This window comes from Thamnophis elegans, unplaced genomic scaffold, assembly GCF_009769535.1.
Source record: "Thamnophis elegans isolate rThaEle1 unplaced genomic scaffold, rThaEle1.pri scaffold_115_arrow_ctg1, whole genome shotgun sequence".
Lineage (NCBI taxonomy): Eukaryota > Metazoa > Chordata > Lepidosauria > Squamata > Colubridae > Thamnophis > Thamnophis elegans.
This window is the reverse complement of record NW_022473586.1, coordinates 43715-65720: the sequence shown is the minus strand read 5'-3', so window position 1 is coordinate 65720 and position 22006 is coordinate 43715. Positions and strand designations below refer to the sequence as shown.

At 45.3% G+C, this 22006-nt stretch overlaps 1 protein-coding gene across 1 annotated transcript; it reads right to left on the bottom strand.

Annotated features, from left to right (window-relative positions):
• Positions 1-5199: 5199 nt before the first annotated feature.
• On the bottom strand, positions 5200-21894 carry LOC116523236 (spermine oxidase-like). Its single transcript, XM_032238327.1, has 6 exons — positions 21798-21894; positions 21474-21698; positions 18229-18404; positions 15755-16454; positions 9614-9774; positions 5200-5766 (listed from the first exon to the last, which is right to left on the bottom strand). The coding sequence occupies exons 1-6, from the start codon at positions 21892-21894 to the stop codon at positions 5629-5631; spliced, it is 1497 nt and encodes a 498-aa protein (XP_032094218.1). The 3' UTR covers positions 5200-5628.
• Between the last annotated feature and the right edge of the window lie 112 nt (positions 21895-22006).

Below are 22006 nucleotides of genomic sequence, written 5' to 3'. Positions count from 1 at the left end.
TGTATTTGCAGCTCAGGTCGAATAGCCCTAGAATTGACTTTTTTAAAAAAAAAAAAAAAAAGAATCATCCAGATGTGAGCATATTTTAATTTTTCTCTTATAGGTGTGACCACCAGAGGGCAGCAGTTAACCATTTTTAAATAGATAAATTCTATTTGGAAAGGGAGACTTTCAAAGCAGAGAATTAAACCGTTTTAAAATATAACCAACGTATTATTAGTGCAAGGTTGAACATTCATTAATGTTCGCAGTGGCACAGTAGTTAAATGCAGCACTGCAGGCTACTTCAGCTGACTGCAGTTCAGCAGTTCGGCTGTTCAAATCTCACAGGCTCAGGGTTGACTCAGCCTTCCATCCTTCCGAGGTGGGTGAAATGAGGACCCGGATTGTTGTTGGGGGTGATATGCTGACTCTGTAACCCGCTTAGAGAGGGCCGAAAGCCCTATGAAGCGGTATATAAGTCTAACTGCTATTGCTGTTGCTATTTCTCAAATATTGCAAAGGTTTGTCCTTGAAGCAATGGCACATTGCTCCAGGTGCCTCAGATCACAACTCCCATCATTCCCAACCACATGGAAATCCAGCTGCAGAGAGATCTAATGCAGAAAAGGCAGAGGTTTGGCTGTAAAAGCAGGGCCAAAAAGGGCTACGACATTCCCAGGCAATAACGGTGAAGACAGGCCATCAAGTATTGCCCGTAAAGCTACCTGCAGCCAGAGGTGGGTTTCACATAATTTTACCACCCGTAATTTAGCCATTACCTGTTCGCCGCACACTGAAAATGTGAGCGCAAGCAAGCAGCAGCCTCCAGCGCATGTGCTTTGCTCGCGCCTACGGCTTGCATGCATGCACGCAGCTTAGAAAACGTGGCTAAATAGGACGGCATAGCGCCAGGGCGGCTAGGCAGGCCCACCCGCAGGTAGCCATTACGGGTTCACCGAAACCGATCCAAACTGGCTGAATACCACCACGCCTGCATCCCTTGCAGAGATTTAAAAAAAAAAGAATTGTGAAAATTATTAATGGGATGGAGCCCTTCCCCTATGACGTGTCTCAGCTGTTGTCGTTTTTTCCCCCCCCAGAAATGTTTATAATTCAGATTTAGAAAGTTTGTCCCACTCGACGTGAATTTTGGTCAGGATTTATTTAAACTCAACGCGATGACTATGATCGGCAAGATATCCAGACCTAAAACGAGACATAACAGGCAGAACAACATATCGTGACCAAGTCACGAGGAGCAATTCGGTTTAGTGGTGAAGGCATCAAGCTAGAGACAGTGAGGTCTAGTCCTGCTTTAGGCAGGAAAGCTGGCTGGGTGATTTATGGACCAATCACCAGGATGGACAGTGAGTTCTAGTCCTGCTTTAGGCAGGAATGCCAACTAGGTGACTTTCGGCAAATTACTAGGTGAGTTCTAGTCCCACCTTAGGCACGAAAGCCAATTGGATGACTTTGGGTCAATCACCAGGAGATAGTGAGTTCTAATCCTGCTTAGGAATGAAACCCAGCTGGGTGACTTTGGGCCAATCACCAGGAGATTGTGAATTCTAGTCCTGCTTAGGCATGAAAGCTGGTTGGGTGATTGGAGGTAATCACTAGGAGTCTGGGAGTTCTAGTCCTGCTTAGGCATGAAAGCTGGTTGGGTGATTTGGGGCTAATCACTAGGAGTCTGGGAGTTCTAGTCCTGCCTTAAGCACGAAACCCAGCTGGTGACTTTGGGCCAGTCACCAGGAGATTGTGAATTCTAGTCCTGCTTAGGCATGAAAGCTGGTTGGGTGATTGGAGGTAATCACTAGGAGTCTGGGAGTTCTAGTCCTGCTTAGGCATGAAAGCTGGTTGGGTGATTTGGGGCTAATCACTAGGAGTCTGGGAGTTCTAGTCCTGCCTTAAGCACGAAACCCAGCTGGTGACTTTGGGCCAGTCACCAGGAGACGGTGAGTTCTAGTCCTACCTTAGACATGAACGACAACTGGGTGATTTGGGGCCAATCCCCAGGAGATGGTGAGCTCTAGTCCTACTTTCCAGGTGGTGCCCCATCCAAACCAAACCCAGGCCTGATCTGGGCTTAGCCTCCTGGATATACGAGGCTTGATGCTACCACCCAGCTCTGCTTTCCATGCCAGCTGAGTGAAGAGGGGAAAATATGACGGCATTTCTCCCATCCCGGATTTATTTCAAACGGGAGTCCTTTTAAATGATCCGGCTGTAAACAATTGCTAAATTTAGGGCAGCGGGAGAAATCCATACTCCTAAGGGCAGCTTGACCCTTAGTGAACCTACCAACCAGATAATGTTATCTCTGGGAAAGAGACAATAAACTAGGGTATTAGTAAGTGAAGCAGGTTGGTGCCCAAATTAAGGGGTGCAAGCTAAATTCTAACACACACACACACCCCGCACCTTCTCCAAGTGTTTTGAGGCTTGCAATTATATTGTGTGGCCACCAAACTCAGGACTCAACTCACAGCAGAAACCGGGCAGTAATGCTGTGCCTACAAACCGTAGCACTCCCATACAGATGACGCAAAGCATGGATTTGTTATACATGTAGACTAGGGGTGGGGATTTTATGGCCCTTTTATGACTTGTGGACTTCAACTCCCAGAATTCCTCAGGTAGCCATGCTGCCTCAGGAATTCTGGGAGTTGAAGTCTACAAGTCATAGAAGGGCCATTGTTCCCTCATGCTGCCTCAGGAATTCTGGGAGTTGAAGTCCACAGGTCATAAAAGGGCCATTGTTCCCTCATGCTGCCTCGGGAATTCTGGGAGTTGAAGTCCACAGGGCATAAAAGGGCCATTGTTCCCTCATGCTGCCTCGGGAATTCTGGGAGTTGAAGTCCACAGGTCATAAAAGGGCCATTGTTCCCTCATGCTGCCTCAGGAATTCTGGGAGTTGAAGTCCACAAATCATAAAAGGGCCATTGTTTTCCATGCTGCCTCAGGAATTCTGGGAGTTGAAGTCCACAAATCATAAAAGGGCCATTGTTTTCCATGCTGCCTCAGGAATTCTGGGAGTTGAAGTCCACAGAGCATAAAAGGGCCGTTGTTCCCTCATGCTGCCTCAGGAATTCTGGGAGTTGAAGTCCACAGGGCATAAAATGGCCATTGTTTTCCACGCTGCCTCAGGAATTCTGGGAGTTGAAGTCCACAAGTAATTAAAAGGGCCATTGTTCCCCCACTTCTGATGTAGACAATACCTTTGCCATGATACCAAAAAAAGGAACGACTAAGGAAGAGACATGACAAAACCAACAACATCTTCAAAGGAATAAAATCCACAAAGGAAGAAGAAAACAACACCACACCGCCCTTCCTGGATATCCTCATCCACCAAGGAAATGACAGAATTCTAGAAAAACAAGTGCTAAACTACCAAAGTAACAAACCTGTGTAGTTTCTTTGTGAATTCTAGCCCTGCCTTAGGCATGAAAACCAACTGGGTGACTTTGGGCCAATCACCAGGAGATGATGAGTTCTAGTCCCACCTTAAGGCATGAAAGCCAGCTGGGTGACTTTGAGCCAATCACCAGGAGACAGTGAGTTCTAGTCCCACCTTAGGCATGAAAACCAACTGGGTGACTTTGGGCCAATCGCCAGGAGATGATGAGTTCTAGTTCCACCTTAGGCATGAAAACCAACTGGGTGATTTTGGGCCAATCACCAGGAGATGATGAGTTCTAGTCCCACCTTAGGCATGAAAGCCAGCTGGGTGACTTTGGGCCAATCACCAGGAGATGATGAGTTCTAGTTCCACCTTAGGCATGAAAGCCAGCTGGGTGACTTTGAGCCAATCACCAGGAGACAGTGAGTTCTAGTCCCACCTTAGGCATGAAAACCAACTGGGTGACTTTGGGCCAATCACCAGGAGACGGTGAGTTCTAGTCCCACCTTAGGCATGAAAGCCAGCTGGGTGACTTTGAGCCAATCACCAGGAGACAGTGAGTTCTAGTCCCACCTTAAGGCATGAAAGCCATTAATATATATTAATATCTCTGTTATGTTTCTACCTGAACTACCCTCTGAATGCACGTAAGGATGTGTTTTCTTGCCGACATTTCATTTCCCAGCTAGATAACATCATCTGTGATAGAAAGAAGTAGAGACAGCAAGCCCCACTCCCTTCTAACACTGATGATGTTACCTAGTTGGGTCATGAAACGTCTACAAGAAAGCCACGAAGCTCAGGGACCACCCTGGCTCCCAATGTATAACTGCAGTGCAAGTAAAGCTTGGTCTGAGGGAGAATGTTGTCATGAACCCAAACGTGTGTCTGTGTGTGTACATTGTTAAATGGACACATTTGTGTTGAACTAATTGGGATTAGAAACTATGCTTGTGCTCTCTAATTTGTTCAAGTGTGATTGGCTTGAGTTCAAGGAACAGGTGGAGTCATATTTGCAAATCACTCTGGATGGGATCAAACAAGGCCCTCAAGGTGGATCCACCCACCAGCCACATAATATTGAGGAAGGAGGAAGAGGAGGAAGAGGAAGAAGAGAGGAGGGGAAACCAGAAAATGGAGCAGGAGGAGGGAGAGGAGGAGGATGAAGGGAACGAGTGATGGAAAAGGAGGAAAGGGGGGTAGAAAATGGAGCAGGAGGGGAAGGAGGGATGGAGGAGGAGAGGAAGTAGAAAATAGAGGAGGAGGAGGAGGAGGAGGAGGAAGGGGAGGAGGAAGAAGAGGAAAGGGGGGAACTAGAAAATGGAGCAGGAGGGGGGAGAGGAGGAGGAGGAAAAGGAGAAGGAGTGATGGAAAAGGAGGAAGAGGAGGTAGAAAATGGAGGAGGGGGAGGAGAAGGAGGGATGGAGGAAGAAGAGGAAGAGGAGGAGAGGAAGTAGAAAATAGAGGAGGAAGAGGAGGAAGAAGAGGAAGAAGAGGGGGAACTAGAAAATGGAGCAGGAGGAGGGAAAGGGATGTAGGAGGAGGAAGAGGAAGTAGAAAATGGAGCAGGAGGAGGGGAGGAGGAAGTGGAGGAGGAAAAGGAGTGGAAGAGGAGGAAAAGGAAATAGAAAAAGGAGCAGTAGGAAGAAGAGAAGGATAAGTGATGGAAAAGGAGGAAGGGGAAATAGGAAATGGAGCAGGAGGGGAAGGAGAAGGAGGGATGGAGGAAGAGGAGGAGGAGAGGAAGTAGAAAATAGAGGAGGAAGAGGAGATGTCCTGATGCTTCTCGCAATGAATGGTGCCCACATACCAGAAAAGAGTGACCATTGCAACATTTATTGAACTATAGAAGGCACTTACAATACCGGGAGAGAGAGAGAGAGAAAGAAAGAAAAAGAAAGAAAGAGGAGACGGAGAGAAATCTCTCCCAGAAGGACAGTCGGAAAAGGCCGGACGCGAGGAGGACTCCCCCTCCATCCGAGCAGTAGGAGCCCCCTTTCCTGCTAACAATATAGTACGTGAAAACTAACTACGGTCCACCAACTAGGGGTTAAAATAGCAAAGACTTATTTATTTTGGTGTCATATAAAAAGATAAAAATGTTCTTAGGATCAGCGCGTTTTTTTTAAAATAAAAAAAAGAAGGAAAGAAGGAAGGAAGGAAAGAAAAAGGAAAGTTTGGTTTAGTTGCACAACAGGAAAAGGAATGAAAAGTTTAAAAGGTCTTCTGTGGGTCCCGGCATCTCAAGTCTTGCAGGACAGAAGGTCTTGGTACATTTCGGTCAGATGAGCCGCCTCTCTCTGACCCGACAGCAAAGCACCATGGGTAGTGGAGTAGTACTTCCTGTGCGTCGCCTCGCCCGAAAACATCACCTGCTTAGGCTGGAGATCCATCCAGAAAGAAAGAAAGAAAGAAAGAGAGGAGAGAAGCATCTTAAGAAATGTTTCACAAAACAATAATGCTATTGGGTAGTTCTCGACTTACAACGGTTTGTTCGAACTTACAACGGCACTGAAAAAAGCAAATTAAGGACCGTTTTTCATACTTTACGACCGTCGCAGCCTTTCCCCGCGATCACATGATCAAAATTCAGAGGTTTGACAACTGACTCGTATTTATGACGGTTGGAGTGCCCCAGTCACACCCCTTTTGCGACTTTCTGACCAGTGAGGAAGCCAGATTCACTTAACAACCATGTGGCTCACTTAACAGCTGCGGTGGCTCGCTTGACAACTGCGGCGAGGAAAGTCGTAAAATGGGGCCAGACTCCCTTAACCGATGTCTCGCTTAGCAACAGAAATTTCAGAGTCCGTTGTGGTCGTAAGTCGAGGACTACCTGTATTCTATCACATTACTTCACATTGCAAAACAAATTTTTTCCCCGTTACTTTTCAAGAACCAAGAGGACGCTGGGAATAACTTCAGAAAATATTCCTTTGTTCTAGATTCCTCCACAGTGAGAAGAGATGTCAGACGATCCAGGCAGATTTAGTGGTGAAAAAAACAGGCTAGAAACCAGGAGGCTGTGAGTTCGAGTCCTTCCTTAGGCATGAAAGCCAGCTGGGTGACTTTGGGCCAATCACCAGAAGGCTGTGATTTCTAGTCCCGCCTTAGGCATGAAAGCCAGCTGGGTGACTTTGGGCCAATCACCAGGAGGCTGTGAGTTCTAGTCCCGCCTTAGGCATGAAAGCCAGCTGGGTGACTTTGGGCCAATCACCAGGAGGCTCTGAGTTCTAGTCCCGCCTTAGGCATGAAAGCCAGCTGGGTGACTTTGGGCCAATCACCAGGAGGCTGTGAGTTCTAGTCCCACCTTGGGCTTGAAAGCCGGCTGGGTGACTTAAGGGCTACTCACTTTCTCTCAGCCCCACCTACCTCGCAGGGTTGTTGTAGTGGGGAAAATAGCGGGTGGAGGGAGTATTAGGTATGTTTGCTGCCTTGAATTAATTATGTAAAAAGTAATACAGGCAGGATATAAATAAATACATAAGTAAAAATGATGGTATTATGTGTATTTTCTGATATATTGTTAATTTTGTTAATACTTTCACATTTATGCTTTTTTTAATTTATATTTTTATTTTTAGACAGACAAACAAGGCATAAACCATAAAACCATCTTCCATTACATCTAGTGTGTCGATTGGTTACAAGGTTTTTGTGCATCATTTCCGTAGTCATCACTTGCAATTTATATAAATCACATAATATCAAATTGAGTCTGTTTATACATTATTATCATTATACCTCATTTGTTTCACTATCATTATTATTTCTTCATTTTAAATGAGATATACTAAATATTGGGTTCATTTATATTATAACCATTCATTACATCATCTTCAATCTATCCAATAATAATATATCTTTATGTTATATTCAGTATCATTCTATTATTCTTGTATTGATAACATTCGCTAGTATCTTTCATTTCCATGTTTTTTTATCTAACCATTGATAAAATAAACCCCATGTCTTATAAAATTGTTTATCTTCTTGTTCTCTAATTTCAAATGTCAATTTACTCATTTCAGCACATTCCATTATTTTATGAATAACTTCCTCCTGGCATTTCATTTCATCATCCTAAAACCATCCAGTAATATTACGTCTTTATATTATATTCTATATAAAATTGTTTATCTTTGGTTACAAAACTTTTGAGCATCCTCTACATAGTTTTCACTTACAATTTATATAAAATTTCATATTATCAATCATATATATATATATATATATATATATATATATATATATATATATATGCATTATTATAATTGTTAATCATTTATTTGACTATAACTATTATTACTTCATTTCATGTGTAAAATTCTAAATTTAACTAAATTTAAATTAGTTTTTGTTATAGCATTTCATTACATCATCCTGTATCCTTCCAATAGTAGTGCAATCTTATCTCTTGCCATTTGTAGTATTTGTGTTCTAATTGCTTTCTTGGTAGATCTTATATGGACTTTTCTTGGCAACTTGTTTTTCATTGCATATCTTATAAAGACTCGAAACCCTCCATCTGTTCCTTCCATCAACTTCCCTCTGGTTATCACCGATGCTTCTGCCAAAATTTCTCTCATTACTTTTGCCAATTTTTTCCCCTTTTCGTCTTCTATGTTTTGGAGTCTGAGGTAAAATTCCAATCTGTCAATCTCCCATTTCAATATTCCATTCCTGTCTTTTCCAACCACACTCAAACTGCTGTCAATATCACCAATTTTCTTGCCTCTTTGTTCAGCTTTTTCTTCAAAAACTCTATCCTCAAATTTCATCATCATTTGGTAAATATTCTCAATTTTTTCATCTATTTTTTCTGTTCTTTGTTCAATATTTTCCATTCTTTTCAATGCTCTCTGTTCATACTTGTATTTTTTGAATTTCTTGCATAATCATTTGTAATGTTATTGCCTTTTCTTTTTCATGTTGCGCCATTCCTCCAGATAGTAAACACTGCCACTATATCATCCAAAGCTTTTTTTTTAAATTCCAAACAAGTTCACTGTATTCTTTCAAGTCAAGGCTTTCTTTCCACTCCAATCCAGCTACTGATAGTACCCCAGAGGAGCACCTGTATATACAGTCCATGCTCTTCCCACTATCATTTTCAATAAACAAGCTCAGAAACCTTGAAATGTAGATCAAATGTTCAAAGAAAACAAGAAAAACAATGTTTCCAAGCCTCCAAGCCTCTAAGTGGCAGTGTTACTTCTGTTCCTCTGCTTTTACTCCCCTCTTTATATTCCAAACTTAAGGAGAAAAATTCTTAGATAAAAAAAATTCAATAGAGCGTTGAAAAGAAAAAAAGTGAGAAAGTCTTAATCAATAAGTACTAAAAAAAGAAAAATAGAAGAAAATAAAAACCAGTTCAGTTTAAAAAGTAAAAGGCATTGGTAAAAGTTCCATCCATTAAAAAAAAGTTAAAGAAAGATAACACACTAAGTTTGACTCAGGCTTAATCTCGCTGCTTAACCTCTTCTATCTTCAATTTTAAGTTTACTTTTGATCTTTTTGGGTGTTCTCTCTAATAATAAAATTTATCTCACCAATTCGACACACTTTCTCTCCTGCTTTTCTTCCATTCTGGAGCTGTCCCAATTTTCAGCAGCTTCAATGGCTGCTTCTCTGTGGCTGGAAAAAGGGCTTCTCCTGGATCTACCAGGGACCTTGTGCTGTCCCTGGGATCAGCAGAATGTGCCCTTCTCTATCACTGTCTCTACGGGACTGTTTAGGTCCAAAGGGACCGTCCAGCAGCAGAGATATCGACGGCGATCTTGGAGCTCCAAGATCGCACGTCGTATCATCGTAACGTCAGCTTCCCCCCCTCCATTTATGCTTTTATGGCCTTGTAAGATGCCCAAAATCACTTTGGATACTGAAATGAGCAGCATCAAATTTAATAAATAACATTCTAAGAGAAGGAGGATGAAGAGGAGGACGACTGTGGGGTCCCTGGTGCTCTCTGAGCTTAGTTGTTTTCTTCCAGACATATTATTATCCAACTAGGCAATGTCATCAGTGCTAGAAGGGAGTGGGGTTTGCTGGGAGGAGGAGGAGGAGGGGGAGGAGGAGGAGGAGGAGGAGGAGGAGGAGGAGGAGGAGGAGGAGGAGGAGGAAAAAGACTGGGGGGTGTTTGGTTCTCTTTGAGCTTGGTTGTTTTCTTGCAGATGTTTCATGACCCAACTAGGTAACACCATCAGCACTAGCGGTGCTAATACCTACCACTGTTTTGGAACTCTCTGTGTAAGGCAAGGGTTTCGCAAGTTTCTCCACATCTGCTCCGCTCGACCCAACTTGTGTGTAGGAGTAAGAGCCACGGAAATAAGGGTTGCTACCCCAAGAGGATCGAAGGATCCGCCGAGGTTTCGGAATGTCTGGATTCCCTAAAGCGGAAATGGAGATTGTGGGTTAGCTGTTAAAAAAATAAAAAAACCTCAATTTTGAACCCTAAATGTAAGATTTTTCTTGGCCTTGATTTTCCAGCAGGAAGACATTCGCTCCACCTTGAATGAATCTCTACTATTACCGTATTTCCCCCAAAATAACCGGAAATTAAAAGTAAGAACTATCCGGAAATAAGGACGCAGTGTCTCAGTGGCTAAGATGCTGAGCTTGTCGATCAGAAAGGTCGGCAGTTCAGCAGTTCGAATCCCTAGCGCCGCAGTGAGCTCCCGTTATTGTCCCAGCTTCTGCCAACCTAGCAGTTTGAAAGCACGTAAAAAATGCAAGTAGAAAAATAGGAACCACCTTTGGTGGGAAGGTAACAGCGTTCCGTGCGCCTTGGCCATTTAGTCATGCCGGCCACATGACCACAGAGACTTCTTCGGACAGCGCTGGCTCTTCGGCTTTGAAACAGAGATGAGCATCGCGCCCTAGAGTCGGGAACGATTGGCACATATGTGCGAGGGGAGCCTTTACCTGGGAATTAAGCGCTAGCATGATTTCTCAGGATGCTCATAATATAGGCCCCAGTTAAGATTGTCAGCCAGATGGACGCATTTAGTCCCGTATTTCCCCCGAAAATAAGACCTAACTGGAAAATAAGCCCTAATGCATCTTTTGAAGGGGGGAAATTAATATAGGAACTGGTCTTATTTTAATAAAGGCCGTTCTGAATCCAGTATTAGCCAAGTAATGCAGGTGTAAGGAAGACCAAGGACACAGAACAGAGAAAATAGAATAATAGGGTTGGAAGGTACCTTGGAGGTCTTCTAGTCCAACCCCCTCTTCAAGCAGGAAACCCTACACTAGATAAAAGGAGCACCCACAACTTCTAGAGGCAAGTCATTCCACTGGTTTATTGTTTTCACTGTCCGAAAATTTCTAGGTTGCTTCTCTCCTTGATTAGTTTCCACCCGTTGCTTCTTGTCCTGCCTTCGAGTGCTTTGGAGAATAGCTTGACCTCCTCTTCTTTGGGGCAGCCACTCAAATATTGGAATCCTGCTATCATGTCACCCAGCGGTGGAATTCCAAATCTTTTCCTACCAGTTCCATGAGAGAGTGCTTTGTGTGCGCAGCGCTGAACGACTGCCCTCAGTGTCAGCGCTGGTGAGCTGAGCTGTTGTTTAGCTCAACTGAGGCGCGTGAATCAGCTGAGGTAAAAAAACAAGGGAATATAGGACAGGGAACAGTGAGGGCGGGAGGGCAGGGCCAGCCAGAGGTGGTATTTGCCGGTTCTCCAAACTACCGTATTTTTCGGAGTATAAGACACTCCTACGTATAAGACGCACCTAGCTTTTGGGGAGGAAAACAAGGGGGGAAAATCTGCCTCCCAGCAATTTGCCTCCTTGCAACAAACAGCAAACAGTACAGACAATATACACTGTATTGTTACATTTCAGACTATACTTGTACAGATGCTGCTAAAATTGATGTGGCTTTCTGGAAGTATATCTTATTCTCTGCTGTTTAAAAGAAGATTACAATAGCCCTGGGCTTCTTCAGATCAAGCATTTATTTTAAAAAGCTTCTTCACTTTGTTAAGCTGCCTAGAACAATAATAAAGCAGTCTTTAAAAAATAAGTCTAATAATTAGAACATTCTATAGGCTTTTATAGTTATTGACTTGCCTCCTTGCAGCAAACAGCAAACAGCCTGATTAACACAAGAAAAAAAATCTGCTTCTGCCTCCCAGCAATTTGCCTCGTGGAGCAAACAGCAAGTTTCACTTTCAGTTTAAGTGGGCCTCCTGATCATCAGCTGTTTCAGGCTGCAGGGATTGCCATAGCCTATTGCAACCTCCGCGAACCCCATTTTCCTCGTTTGCTGCAAGGAGGTAAATTGCTGGGAAGCAGAGGCCCAAGGGTGGGGGACGGTGGGTGGGTGGGGCTACATTCAGTGTATAAGACGCACCCAAATTTTCCCTCTCTTTTGGGTGGGGGGGAAGGTGTGTCTTATACTCCGGAAAATACGGTACTCAAAATTTCTACTACCAGTACGGCAGAACTGGTCAGAACCGGCTGAATTCCACCTCTGATGCCACCACTAGTACTTCTTTTCATTAACTTCATGATATTGTTGGATTCAGAAGACCAGATTGCTGGCAAAGTTTAACCTGGGGCACTACAAGCAGTTCTTGATTTACAACAGTTTGTTTAGTGACTGTTCGAAGTTACAACGCCATTGAAAGATGTGACCGATGCGGCAGCCCCGTGGTCCCATGATCAAAATTCAGACCCTTGGCAACTGACTCACATTTACGACGGTTGCAGTGTCCCCGGGGTCATGGGATCCCCTTTTGCGACCTTCTGACAAAAGGGGAGCCAGATTCACTTAACAACCGTGTTCCTAACTTCACAACTGCAGTGATTCACTTAACAACCGTGGCAAGAAAGAGCGTAAAAGGGGGGCAAAAACTCACTTAACAAACGTCTCGCTTTACAACAGAAATGTTGGGCTCCATTGGGGGTCGTATGTCAAGGTCCATCTGTATTTATTTAAAGAAAAGATTATTCTAGCAACTCTGACATTTTTGTGGTAGAGATCTGGGTCAAAGCAGAGTACTTAAACATCAAGAGGAATCTGGTGCCAAAACAGTTAAGTAAATATTATGAAAAAGTATCACAAAAGCCTTGTGATGACGGTTGCAGAGTTATCTGGCCATTTATTCACGGTCATGCCCAGGTCAAAGGAAAAAAAATAATATGCAGGATAAACAAGCCAAAACAATTCTCCTAAAACTGGTTTTTCTGCTTGGGGGAAAGCTGCTGCCACCAGTTTTCAAACGGAAACGCAAATTAGACAGATTAGCAGAAAGTGCGTCTCAACAGCCTGACTTAGGCGTAGGCTGTGACTCCCTCATATTTCTATTCTGCAAAGACAAGCACTGTCTGTAATGTTGGCAAATCACTTGAAAGCTAGCTGGCATTCCCAAACCAGGTTAAGAAATTACTGGGGGAGGAGATAAGGACGAGACATCAAGCAGTACATTCGGGAAATTTGGTTTGACATATTTAACGAACATTGAACAGTAAGGATTGTTATTTAAAGATAATTAAGGGTCAGCTAAGTTAAGATAGGGAAAAATGGAGGGGGAACATGAAATATACTTATAATGGAAAATTATTGAGATTGTAAAAACAGAACTATACATTTGGGGCGTGTAATGATGTATAACTGTATAAATATAATGATGAGAATAGCTGGGAATCGTAACTAGGTCTACATCCAGGGCAAAAATAGGTTTGGGAGGGGGAGGGGTTTAAAAATATAATTACTATATATGTATACTTTTTTTCTCTTTCAAAAAAGGAGACGGAGGATATATGTTAGAATTAAATATGTATATTGAAAAGGAATTACAAATACCATCAACATAAAATGGAGCTCGCTCAGAAATACACCAAGTAAATGAGATGAAGAGTGCGAAGGAGAGGGAAGAAGAGAGGGATAAGAGAGAGGGCAAGGAAGAGGAGAAGAGAAAGAAGGAGTGGAGGAGGAGAGGGGAAGGGGAAGTAGAGAAGAGAAGGATAACAGAAGGAAGAAAGGAGGTAGGGAGGAGCAGGAGAGAGGGAGAAGAATAGGGTATAAATAGCAATAGCAGTTAGACTTATATACCGCTTCATAAGGCTTTCAGCCCTCTCTAAGTGCTTTACAGAATCAGCATATCGCCCCCACAGTCTGGGTCCTCATTTTACCCACCTCGGAAGGATGGAAGGCTGAGTCAACCCTGAGCCGGTGAGATTTGAACCGCTGAACTGCAGATAACAGTCAGCTGAAGTGGCTGCAGTACTGCACTCTAACCACTGCGCCACCTCGGCTCTGGTGTATGGGGAGCCGAACAGCCAATAATTGTTTTGGGGGGTTGATGGTAAGACGAATTGATGTAAACATTTAACAATGTAATATAATGTTGGTTATGTAACAGTATGTATGTAGTTATTTGTTATGAAAATGAAAAAATAAAAAAACATTTTTAAAAAACGAAGTATGCGGACTAGCGGTGTCAAACTCAAGGCCCACGCATTGCATCCGAACCCACCCACCTTTACCTTGGTCCCATCATATATGGGATGCGACCAGGGGTGGGATTCTACCAGTTCGGACCGGTTTGGGTGAACCGGTACCTCCAACGATCAGGTGGGTGCGCCAGCCAGCCACTGCGCTACTGACCCATATCTTCTCTGCTGATCCACGTGGATTGCCGCGTCTCAACTGTGTTACTTTCCCAGCAGTATCGCAAAAGGTAAGTATTCTTAAAACTGCGCCCGTGCGCAATCCCCGAACCGGTTGTTAAACCGGCAGGATTCCACCGCAGGACGTGACTCCTTCAACAATGAGGAAGTTCCTCATGGAACTCCTTGGAAGCACCTACGTCTGCCTTGGTTCCACCATAAATGAGACGGGAGTCCTCCCGCAAGGTTTTCGTTCTTCATGAGACTCCTTGGAACTATCTAGCTAGACCTTGGTACCATCATAAATGTGACCCCTCCCACAATAATGAAATTCTGCCTGGACTCCTTAGAAGCATCTACATTTCTCTTGCTCCCACCATGAATGAGATGTGACTCCTCCCACAACATTTAGGTTCTGCACCAGTGGTGGGTTCTGGATCCCGGTGCAACCGGTACGGTGCAACGGGGCCCAGCATCCACCACATGAACACGCGCAGCACACGCGCACATACGTCCTTACCTCCTGCGATGCCTCCGCGACGCTCCAACTGCTCAGCGGAGCGTTGCACAGGTGCCGTACACTCTATGTGCATGCGCGGAAGCGCCGAAGAGCTCAAATACAGGTAAGGAGGGCGGGAGGGCCCTCTGGAGCACCATGCCGGAACAATGCCTGGTGCTCCTGGCAGGCACCGGTACCTCATACCGGGGCGTACCACCTGCAACCTACCAATGTTCTGCACGAGACTCCTTGGAAATACTTACCTTTATCTTGATCTCATCCATAAATGGGATGCGACTCCTTCAACAATGATGAAGTTTTGAACGGAACGTCTTGGAAGCACCTACCGCTGCCTTGGTCCCACCATAAATGGGATGTTGCTCCTCCCATAATTATGGGGTTCTGCATAGGACTCTTTGGAAGCACCTACCTTTATCTCAGGGGTGGGATTGAAACGTTTTAGCAACCGGTTCACTGTCCGGGGGCGGGGAGGGGCGTTGACTACTCACCCTCCTCCCAGGGGGGCGTTTTCACCCTCCCTAGGTTCTGGACCTCCGGGAGGTCAAAAACAGCCTCTCCTGGACTCCTGAGGCCCTCCGGAGGCCGGAAACGGGCGTGTTTCCAGACTGCCAGAACTTCCGGTAGCGCAGGCCTTGTACTTACCTAGCATGATGAATGGGCTATGTAAAGACTCCTGGAAGGGGTGGGGCGGGGCAGGATTGCGCATCCTTGCAATAACCAGTTGGGTGAACCAGATGCAAAATTAGCATCCGGTTCACCCGAACCGGTACGAACCGGCTGAATCCTACCCCTGCTTTATCTTGGTCCCAGCATAAATGGATGTGGCTCCTCCCACAATGACGAACCACTGCAAGAGACTCCTTGGAAGCACCACCTAAGCCTTGGCCCCAGGCCTGATCTCGGCTCCGCACCGTGATGGAAATTCAGGGAGAGTCACCACAGGGGCGTGCGCTACCCATCGTTGCTTCATTCTCCACCCCCACCTTCTAGATTATGGTTCTCAACTTGTGGGTCGGGACCCCTTTGGAGGTCGAATGACCCATTCACAGGGGTCGCCTAAGACCATCGGAAAACACATATTTTTGAAAAAAATACAGAAAACATAAAATAATTTTATGGTTGGGGGTCACCACAACATGAGGAACTGTATTAAAGGGTTGTGACATTAGGAAGGTTGAGACCCACTGTTCTAGATCCACCTTCTAGATCCCAAAAGGAAGGATCACTAACCTGTAAATTTGCGGAGCATCTCCGTACAGATCTCGGCGACCGTTTCGTCGTCGTACTTCTCCATGATGAGGGCCTCCTCGCCGCAGATCCAGCCACTCAAGACGTGGCCGTAACGCTCTGGCGGGTAGAGGACATCAAAGCTGCAGATCTTCTTGTACCACAGCTCCTCCGGATAGGTGAGGCTCTCAGCTTCCGCTTCATCTTCCCAAACGAACTGAATGCTGTTGCATTCGGGGCTCCAGAAGGGGGCCTCAAATTCCAGGAAGATCTTATCGGTGGTGCTGATGCCCAGCTTCTGAATGGCCAGCACTTTCTCGTCGGGCAACGACGGGTAGAACATCTCCTCGTGGCGCTTCTTCAGGACCCCCAAAGAGACGGTCACAATGACGTGGTCCGCCAAGATGAACTCGCAGTCTTCGCACTCCACCAGGACGCTGTACCCCGCGTTCTCCTCCAGGTGCTCCTCGTTGTGGTCGGCCACTCGCTCGATCTCCTTGCTGATGGACTGGTTCCAGTGGATGCATTTGACCGGCTTGTTCAGGTGGATGACCGTCTCTGGGATGGCGCGGGAGAGGATCTCCACAATCTTCATGAAGCCGCAAGGGATGATGTGATGGGCTCCAGGGATCTCGGTCCACTCCCCAAATTCGCTGAGAGAGACTTCATCCATGCTGTGAGAGCTGCTCTCACAACTTTCCACCTGCTCCAGGAAAAACGGAAGACGATATTTCCATTAGGAACAATTGAGTCTTGTCATCTGCACCTCTATAACTGTCTGGTTTGGTTCTGCAACCCAACAAGACAGACACAGACTTCAATGGATAATTAAAAGTGCAGAAAAACCAATTACTACCAACCTGCCTTCCACTGAGGACCTGTCCACTGCAGGAGTCAAAAAGAGGCCCGTGAAAATATCTACAGACACCTCACCTCCTAGACATAAATTGTTCCAATTCCTACCCTCACAACGACACTATAGAGCACTGCACAACAACAACTAGACACTAGGACAGTTTTTTCCCCAAACGCCATCACTCTGCTCAACAAATAATTCCCTCACCAGTGTCAAACTATTCACTAAGGCTGCATTACTATTAGTCTTCTCATCGTTCCTCTCACCCATCTTCTCCCACTTTAACTGTCTGGTTTGGTTCTGCAACACAACAAGACAGACACAGACTTCAACGGATAATTAGAACTGCAGAAAAAACAATTACTGCCAACCTGCCTTCCATTGAGGACCTATACGATGCACGAGTCAAAAAATATTTACAGACCCCTCACATCCTGGACATAAATTGTCTCAACTCCTACCCTCAAAACGACGCTATAGGACACTGCACACCAAGACAACTAGACACAAGGACAGTTTTTTCCCCGAACGCCATCACTCTGCTAAACAAATAATTCCCTCACCACTGTCAAACCATTCACTAAGGCTGCATTACTATTACTATTAATCTTCTCATCGTTCCTATCTCCCATCTCCTCCCACTTATGACTGCAGGACTGTAACTTTGTTGATTGTATCCTTACGATTTATATGGATATTGATTGTTTCCTGATTGATTATTTGTACCCTATGACTTCCTGAGAAAGAGGAACTGGTCCAAAGTCACCCAGCTGGCTTCACAGCTGAAAAAAAAAGACCAGACCTCACCATCTCCCAACTTCTGATCCCATGCATTCATTCACTACTAGCTGATAACACGGCAGTGCCTGGGTATTTATTTATCCTAACCCTCCTTCCATGAATGCCGCCGCAGTTTCTAATGTTGGATTTTTCCCCTTACCAGAGGGAGCCCCCTTGTGGAGTACTGTGAAACCGTTACTATGGCAACTCCACAGCGCTGTACATAGAAGCCATTTTACGGCAGTACGGTAGAAGCCATTTTAAGGCACAACAGGCTGTATCTTAACAGAACACGCACCCTGAAGGGTGTTAGGGATGTCTTACTGTATTTGTTTCCAGAGAGTAAGACATCGGTATACCAAGTTTGGTTGAAATTGCTCAAGGCGTTCCAGAGTTATACTGGAACACACACACGTATACACACACACACACACACACACACAAAACCACACACGTTTTCACTACACTATAGGATGGGTAGGTCAAAACTTGATGTGCGGCAGCTTTCAATGATGTGAGAACTTAAGTTTGGACCAAAAACTGTAGACCTCTCCAGCACAACTGCTGTCAATCAGTGGTGGGTTTCACATTTTGTTACCAATGCTTCGCGCCCCGCGTGCCCGGTCTTCCGCGCATGCACCCAACCTCAAAAATGTGCCTAAATAGGACGGCATAGAGCCCATCCTCAATTTCCGCTACTGGTTTGGGCGAACCAGTCCGAACCGACTGAATACCACTTCTGCTGCCAATCATAAAATATTGGGAGAATTCTGGGAGCTGTCGTCTCATCGTCCTGGTGCTTCAAGCCCCAACACTCTACCGGCTCCCATCCCCTCCTTACTTTCAGGTATTGCTGGATCATGGCGAGCTTCAGCTTCTTGATCGTCTCCGGGTCGTCTTGATCGGCCTCGATGCGTTTACGCACGACATCTCGCGTGAAGATCCCCACGCTATTCTTGCTGTCGGCATTGACTGGTTTACCATTCTGGAAAAACTCCTGAGTCAGGTTATAGACCTGTTTCGAGACAGACAGACAGACAGACAGACAGACAGAAGGCGCATAAAAAACAGGGGTTCCATAACCCAAGAAGACTCCATCTAACGCGAGAGCAACGATACGATCAGGGGGCTGGAGGCCAAACCTTATGACAAACAATCGAGGGAACTAGGGAAGAGAAGGACGAGGGGGTGATATGAGAGCATCTTCCGGGATTTGAGGGCTGATCCAAAGAAAGAGTCATCTTCTTTTTTCCCTTTTTTTAAAAAAAAAAGTTTTTTTATTTTTATTTCTCATACATACCTTCACAAACATACAACCTCATAACTCTCATTAATAATATGCGTTATCTTTTAATATTTGTAACAGTTTTTTCCTCCTCCTAAAGTTAAAAATATAATCGGTTGCTTTTCTGCCATCTCTTACACCCATCTTATTTTATAACAACCCTCCTTCTTCTTCCTTCCCCTTTTCTCCTTCCCTTCTTTTCTCCTCCTCTCCTTTCCCTTCTCTACTTCCCCTTCCTCTCCCCCACTCCTCCCCTCTTCTTCCCTTTCCTACCCTCTCTCCTACTCTTACTTCTCTTCCATTTCTCTTATTCTCCAGCGCGCCTGAGGGCAGAACCAGAAGTAGTGGATGGAAGAGACATTAATGAGAGATCCAAATTCTTCTTTTTTTCAATCGTTATTCTTTTTTCTATGTATATAAAAATGGCTGTATGTCTGCGTGTCCCAGCATAACTCTGGAACGCCTGGAGTAATTTCAGCCAAACTTGGTACACACATGACTTACTCTCTGGAAACAAATACTGTGGGAGTAAGACACCCCTAACACCCCTCAGGGTGTGTGTGTGTGTGTGTGTGTGTGTGTGTGTGTGTGTAGCCCTCTCCGCAGGGGGACTGGCTACACACATGTCTCATTTTTCCTCCCATGAGGCTGCAGGGAGGCCTACTAGGCCCAAAATGGGACGTGGTGGGGGGCGTGCGCGTATGTGCAGGGGGCGGGAGTCGGGGAAGAGTGGAGGGGAGGGGGGGTGTCACGTGACACTATAGATACAATTCATTCCTTTTCCTATCTAATATAGGATTAGGATAAATAACGCCCAGTTATCAGCTAGTTGTTGTATACAATACAAAAACAGAAAAGAAAATAGGAAAATTAAGGGGTGTGAAATACAAGGGGGGAAGAGAGAAAGAGAGAAAGAAAAGGGGGCGTTGACTCCCAACTCTTCCTTAGCCCAGGACAAAATAAGCTGTGCTCCTCAACTTTTACCTATTGCTTTTACCTATTTTACAATAGGTAAGGGAGGGAGAAACACGATAGAGAAGGAGGAAGGAAGGAAAGAAGGGGAAAAGGAAGGAAGAAAGATAGAGAAAGAAAGGAGAGAAAGAGACAGAGAGGAAGGAAGGAAGGAAGGAAGGAAGGAAGGAAGGAAGGAAGGAGAAAGAAGGAAGGAAGGAAGGAAGGAAGGAAGGAAGGAAGGAAGGAAGGAAGGAAGGAAGGAAGGAAGGAAGGGGAGTTGTAGGACTGCCCGCCTCCGAGTTCTTGACGTTCTCTCCCTGCAAAATCACTCTCACTATTTTGATTATTGGAAGACCTGAATTTAATCTCCTGCTCAGCATAAGGTTGCTTGAGCCTTGCTAAGCCGCTCGCCGAGAGGAAGCAGATCACACTTTTGCAAGACGAGCAAAATCAAAGGAATAATCGGGGTTTTTACTCCTTTGGGGCTTCCGTGCTTGGAGCAAACCCTAAAGCCCAGATTTTCAAACCCCACTCTGAAATAACTGGGCTAGCATCACAAGACCTGAGAAGGGGACCGTAGAGCTTTAATTAATGCCTTTCATTAATTCCCAGCTTTTCAAACAAGGCTAGGAATGCTCTAAGAGGATATTAATGAACGCAGCCTTCAGTAAGCCAGGAATCTGAGTGCGGACAAGGAATCTCAGATGGAGGAAAGGCCACGCATGTGATGTACTCAAGAACATTAGGGGTCTCTTTTAAGTCTTCTGCTTCGCAAGTTGAGATACCAGGAAGATCAGCAATCTTACTTACTGGGCAACTGTGGTTTTTCAACGGTTCCTTCCCCAAACCTGGAATTTAAGAAATGATTCTACAATTCAAGCCATGGTGAACAACCGTTCTTACCAGGAGCCAGAGATTACGCTGGCCAGATTCTCCGATATACCAGGCTATCTGAACTGTTTATTTTCCCATGAGATGGCAGTAAAAGAGAGAGAGAGAGAGAGAGAGAGAGAGAGAGAGAGAGAGAGAGAGGGAAGGAGGGAGGGAGGGAGGGAGCGAGAGAGAGAGAGAGAGAGAGAGGGAGGAAACGAGGGAGAGAAAGAAGAAAGGGAGGGAGAAACACAGATAGAGAAGGAGGAAGGAAGGGAAAGGAAGGGAGGGAGAAACACAATAGAGAAGGAGGAGGGAAGGAAGGAGAGAAAGAAAGGAAGGAAGGGAGGGAGGGAGGAAAGAAAGAAAGAAAGAAAGAAAGAAAGAAAGAAGGAAGATGAGGAAAGAAAGAAGGGGAGGGAGGGAGGAAAGAAAGAAAGAAAGAAAGAAAGAAAGAAAAGGAGGGAGGGAGAAACACAGAGAAGGAGGGAGGGAGGGAGAGAGAAACAGATAGAGGAGGAGGAAGGAAGAAAGGGAGGGAGGGAGAAACACAATAGAGAAGGAAGAAGGAAGGAAGGGAAAGAGAGAGAGAGAGAGAGAGAAAGAAAGAAAGAAAGAAAGAAAGAAAGAAAGAAAGAAAGAAAGAAAGAAAGAAAGAAAGAAAGAAAAGGAGACAGGGAGGGAGAAACACAGAGATAGAGAAGGAGGGAGGGAGAGAGAAACAGATAGAGGAAGGAAGGAAAGAAGAGAAAGAAAAAAAGAAAAGGAGGGAGGGAGGGAGAAACACAATAGAGAAGGAGGAAGGAAGGGAAAAAAGAAAGAAAGAAAGAAAGAAAGAAAGGGAGAGACAGAGAGGAAGGAAGGAAGGAAGGAAGGAAGGAAGGAAGGAAGGAAGGAAGGAAGGAAGGGGAAACGACCATAAGGCACAGCCAGAGAGCCTAGCGAGGGCTTTTCCAGAGCCTGGAGCTACCAACCCTCGTTGTATAAATCACTGAAATCTTCAACCAAGTCTTTCGGGATCCTTTGCCCGCTGCTCGTGAGGTGATAGGCCACCCCATTCCTGGAGTAGAGGCTGATGCGACCCATGCTCCGCTCATCCTCGGTCGTCTCTTCGAGTAGGCCATTATCTTCTGCTAGATGATAGACGGGGTTTCCATTCGAGCCGTGGATCCACGTAGCTCCCAGTTCAAAAGTTGCGTCCGCTGCAACGGGGAGGGAGGGAGGGAGGGGGGCAGAGGGGGGGAATCCAAGGTGAGTCTGAGAAAGGGACCCGCTGCCCCCTCCCCCCCCCCCGTCCAAACCCACGGAGGGTCTCAGCGGAGCATCAGATTCAGGAATGAAGGGCTGGGGGCCAACATGGACCTTCTTCAAGTTGTCGGAATGCTTTTGTTCCTCCATCTATTTATTTTTATTTATGTATTTATATCTTGCTCTTATGTCTTAAAATAACTCAAAGCAGTAAACATATCCAACATGTGTTCTTCCTCCTATTTTCCTGACAACAACAACC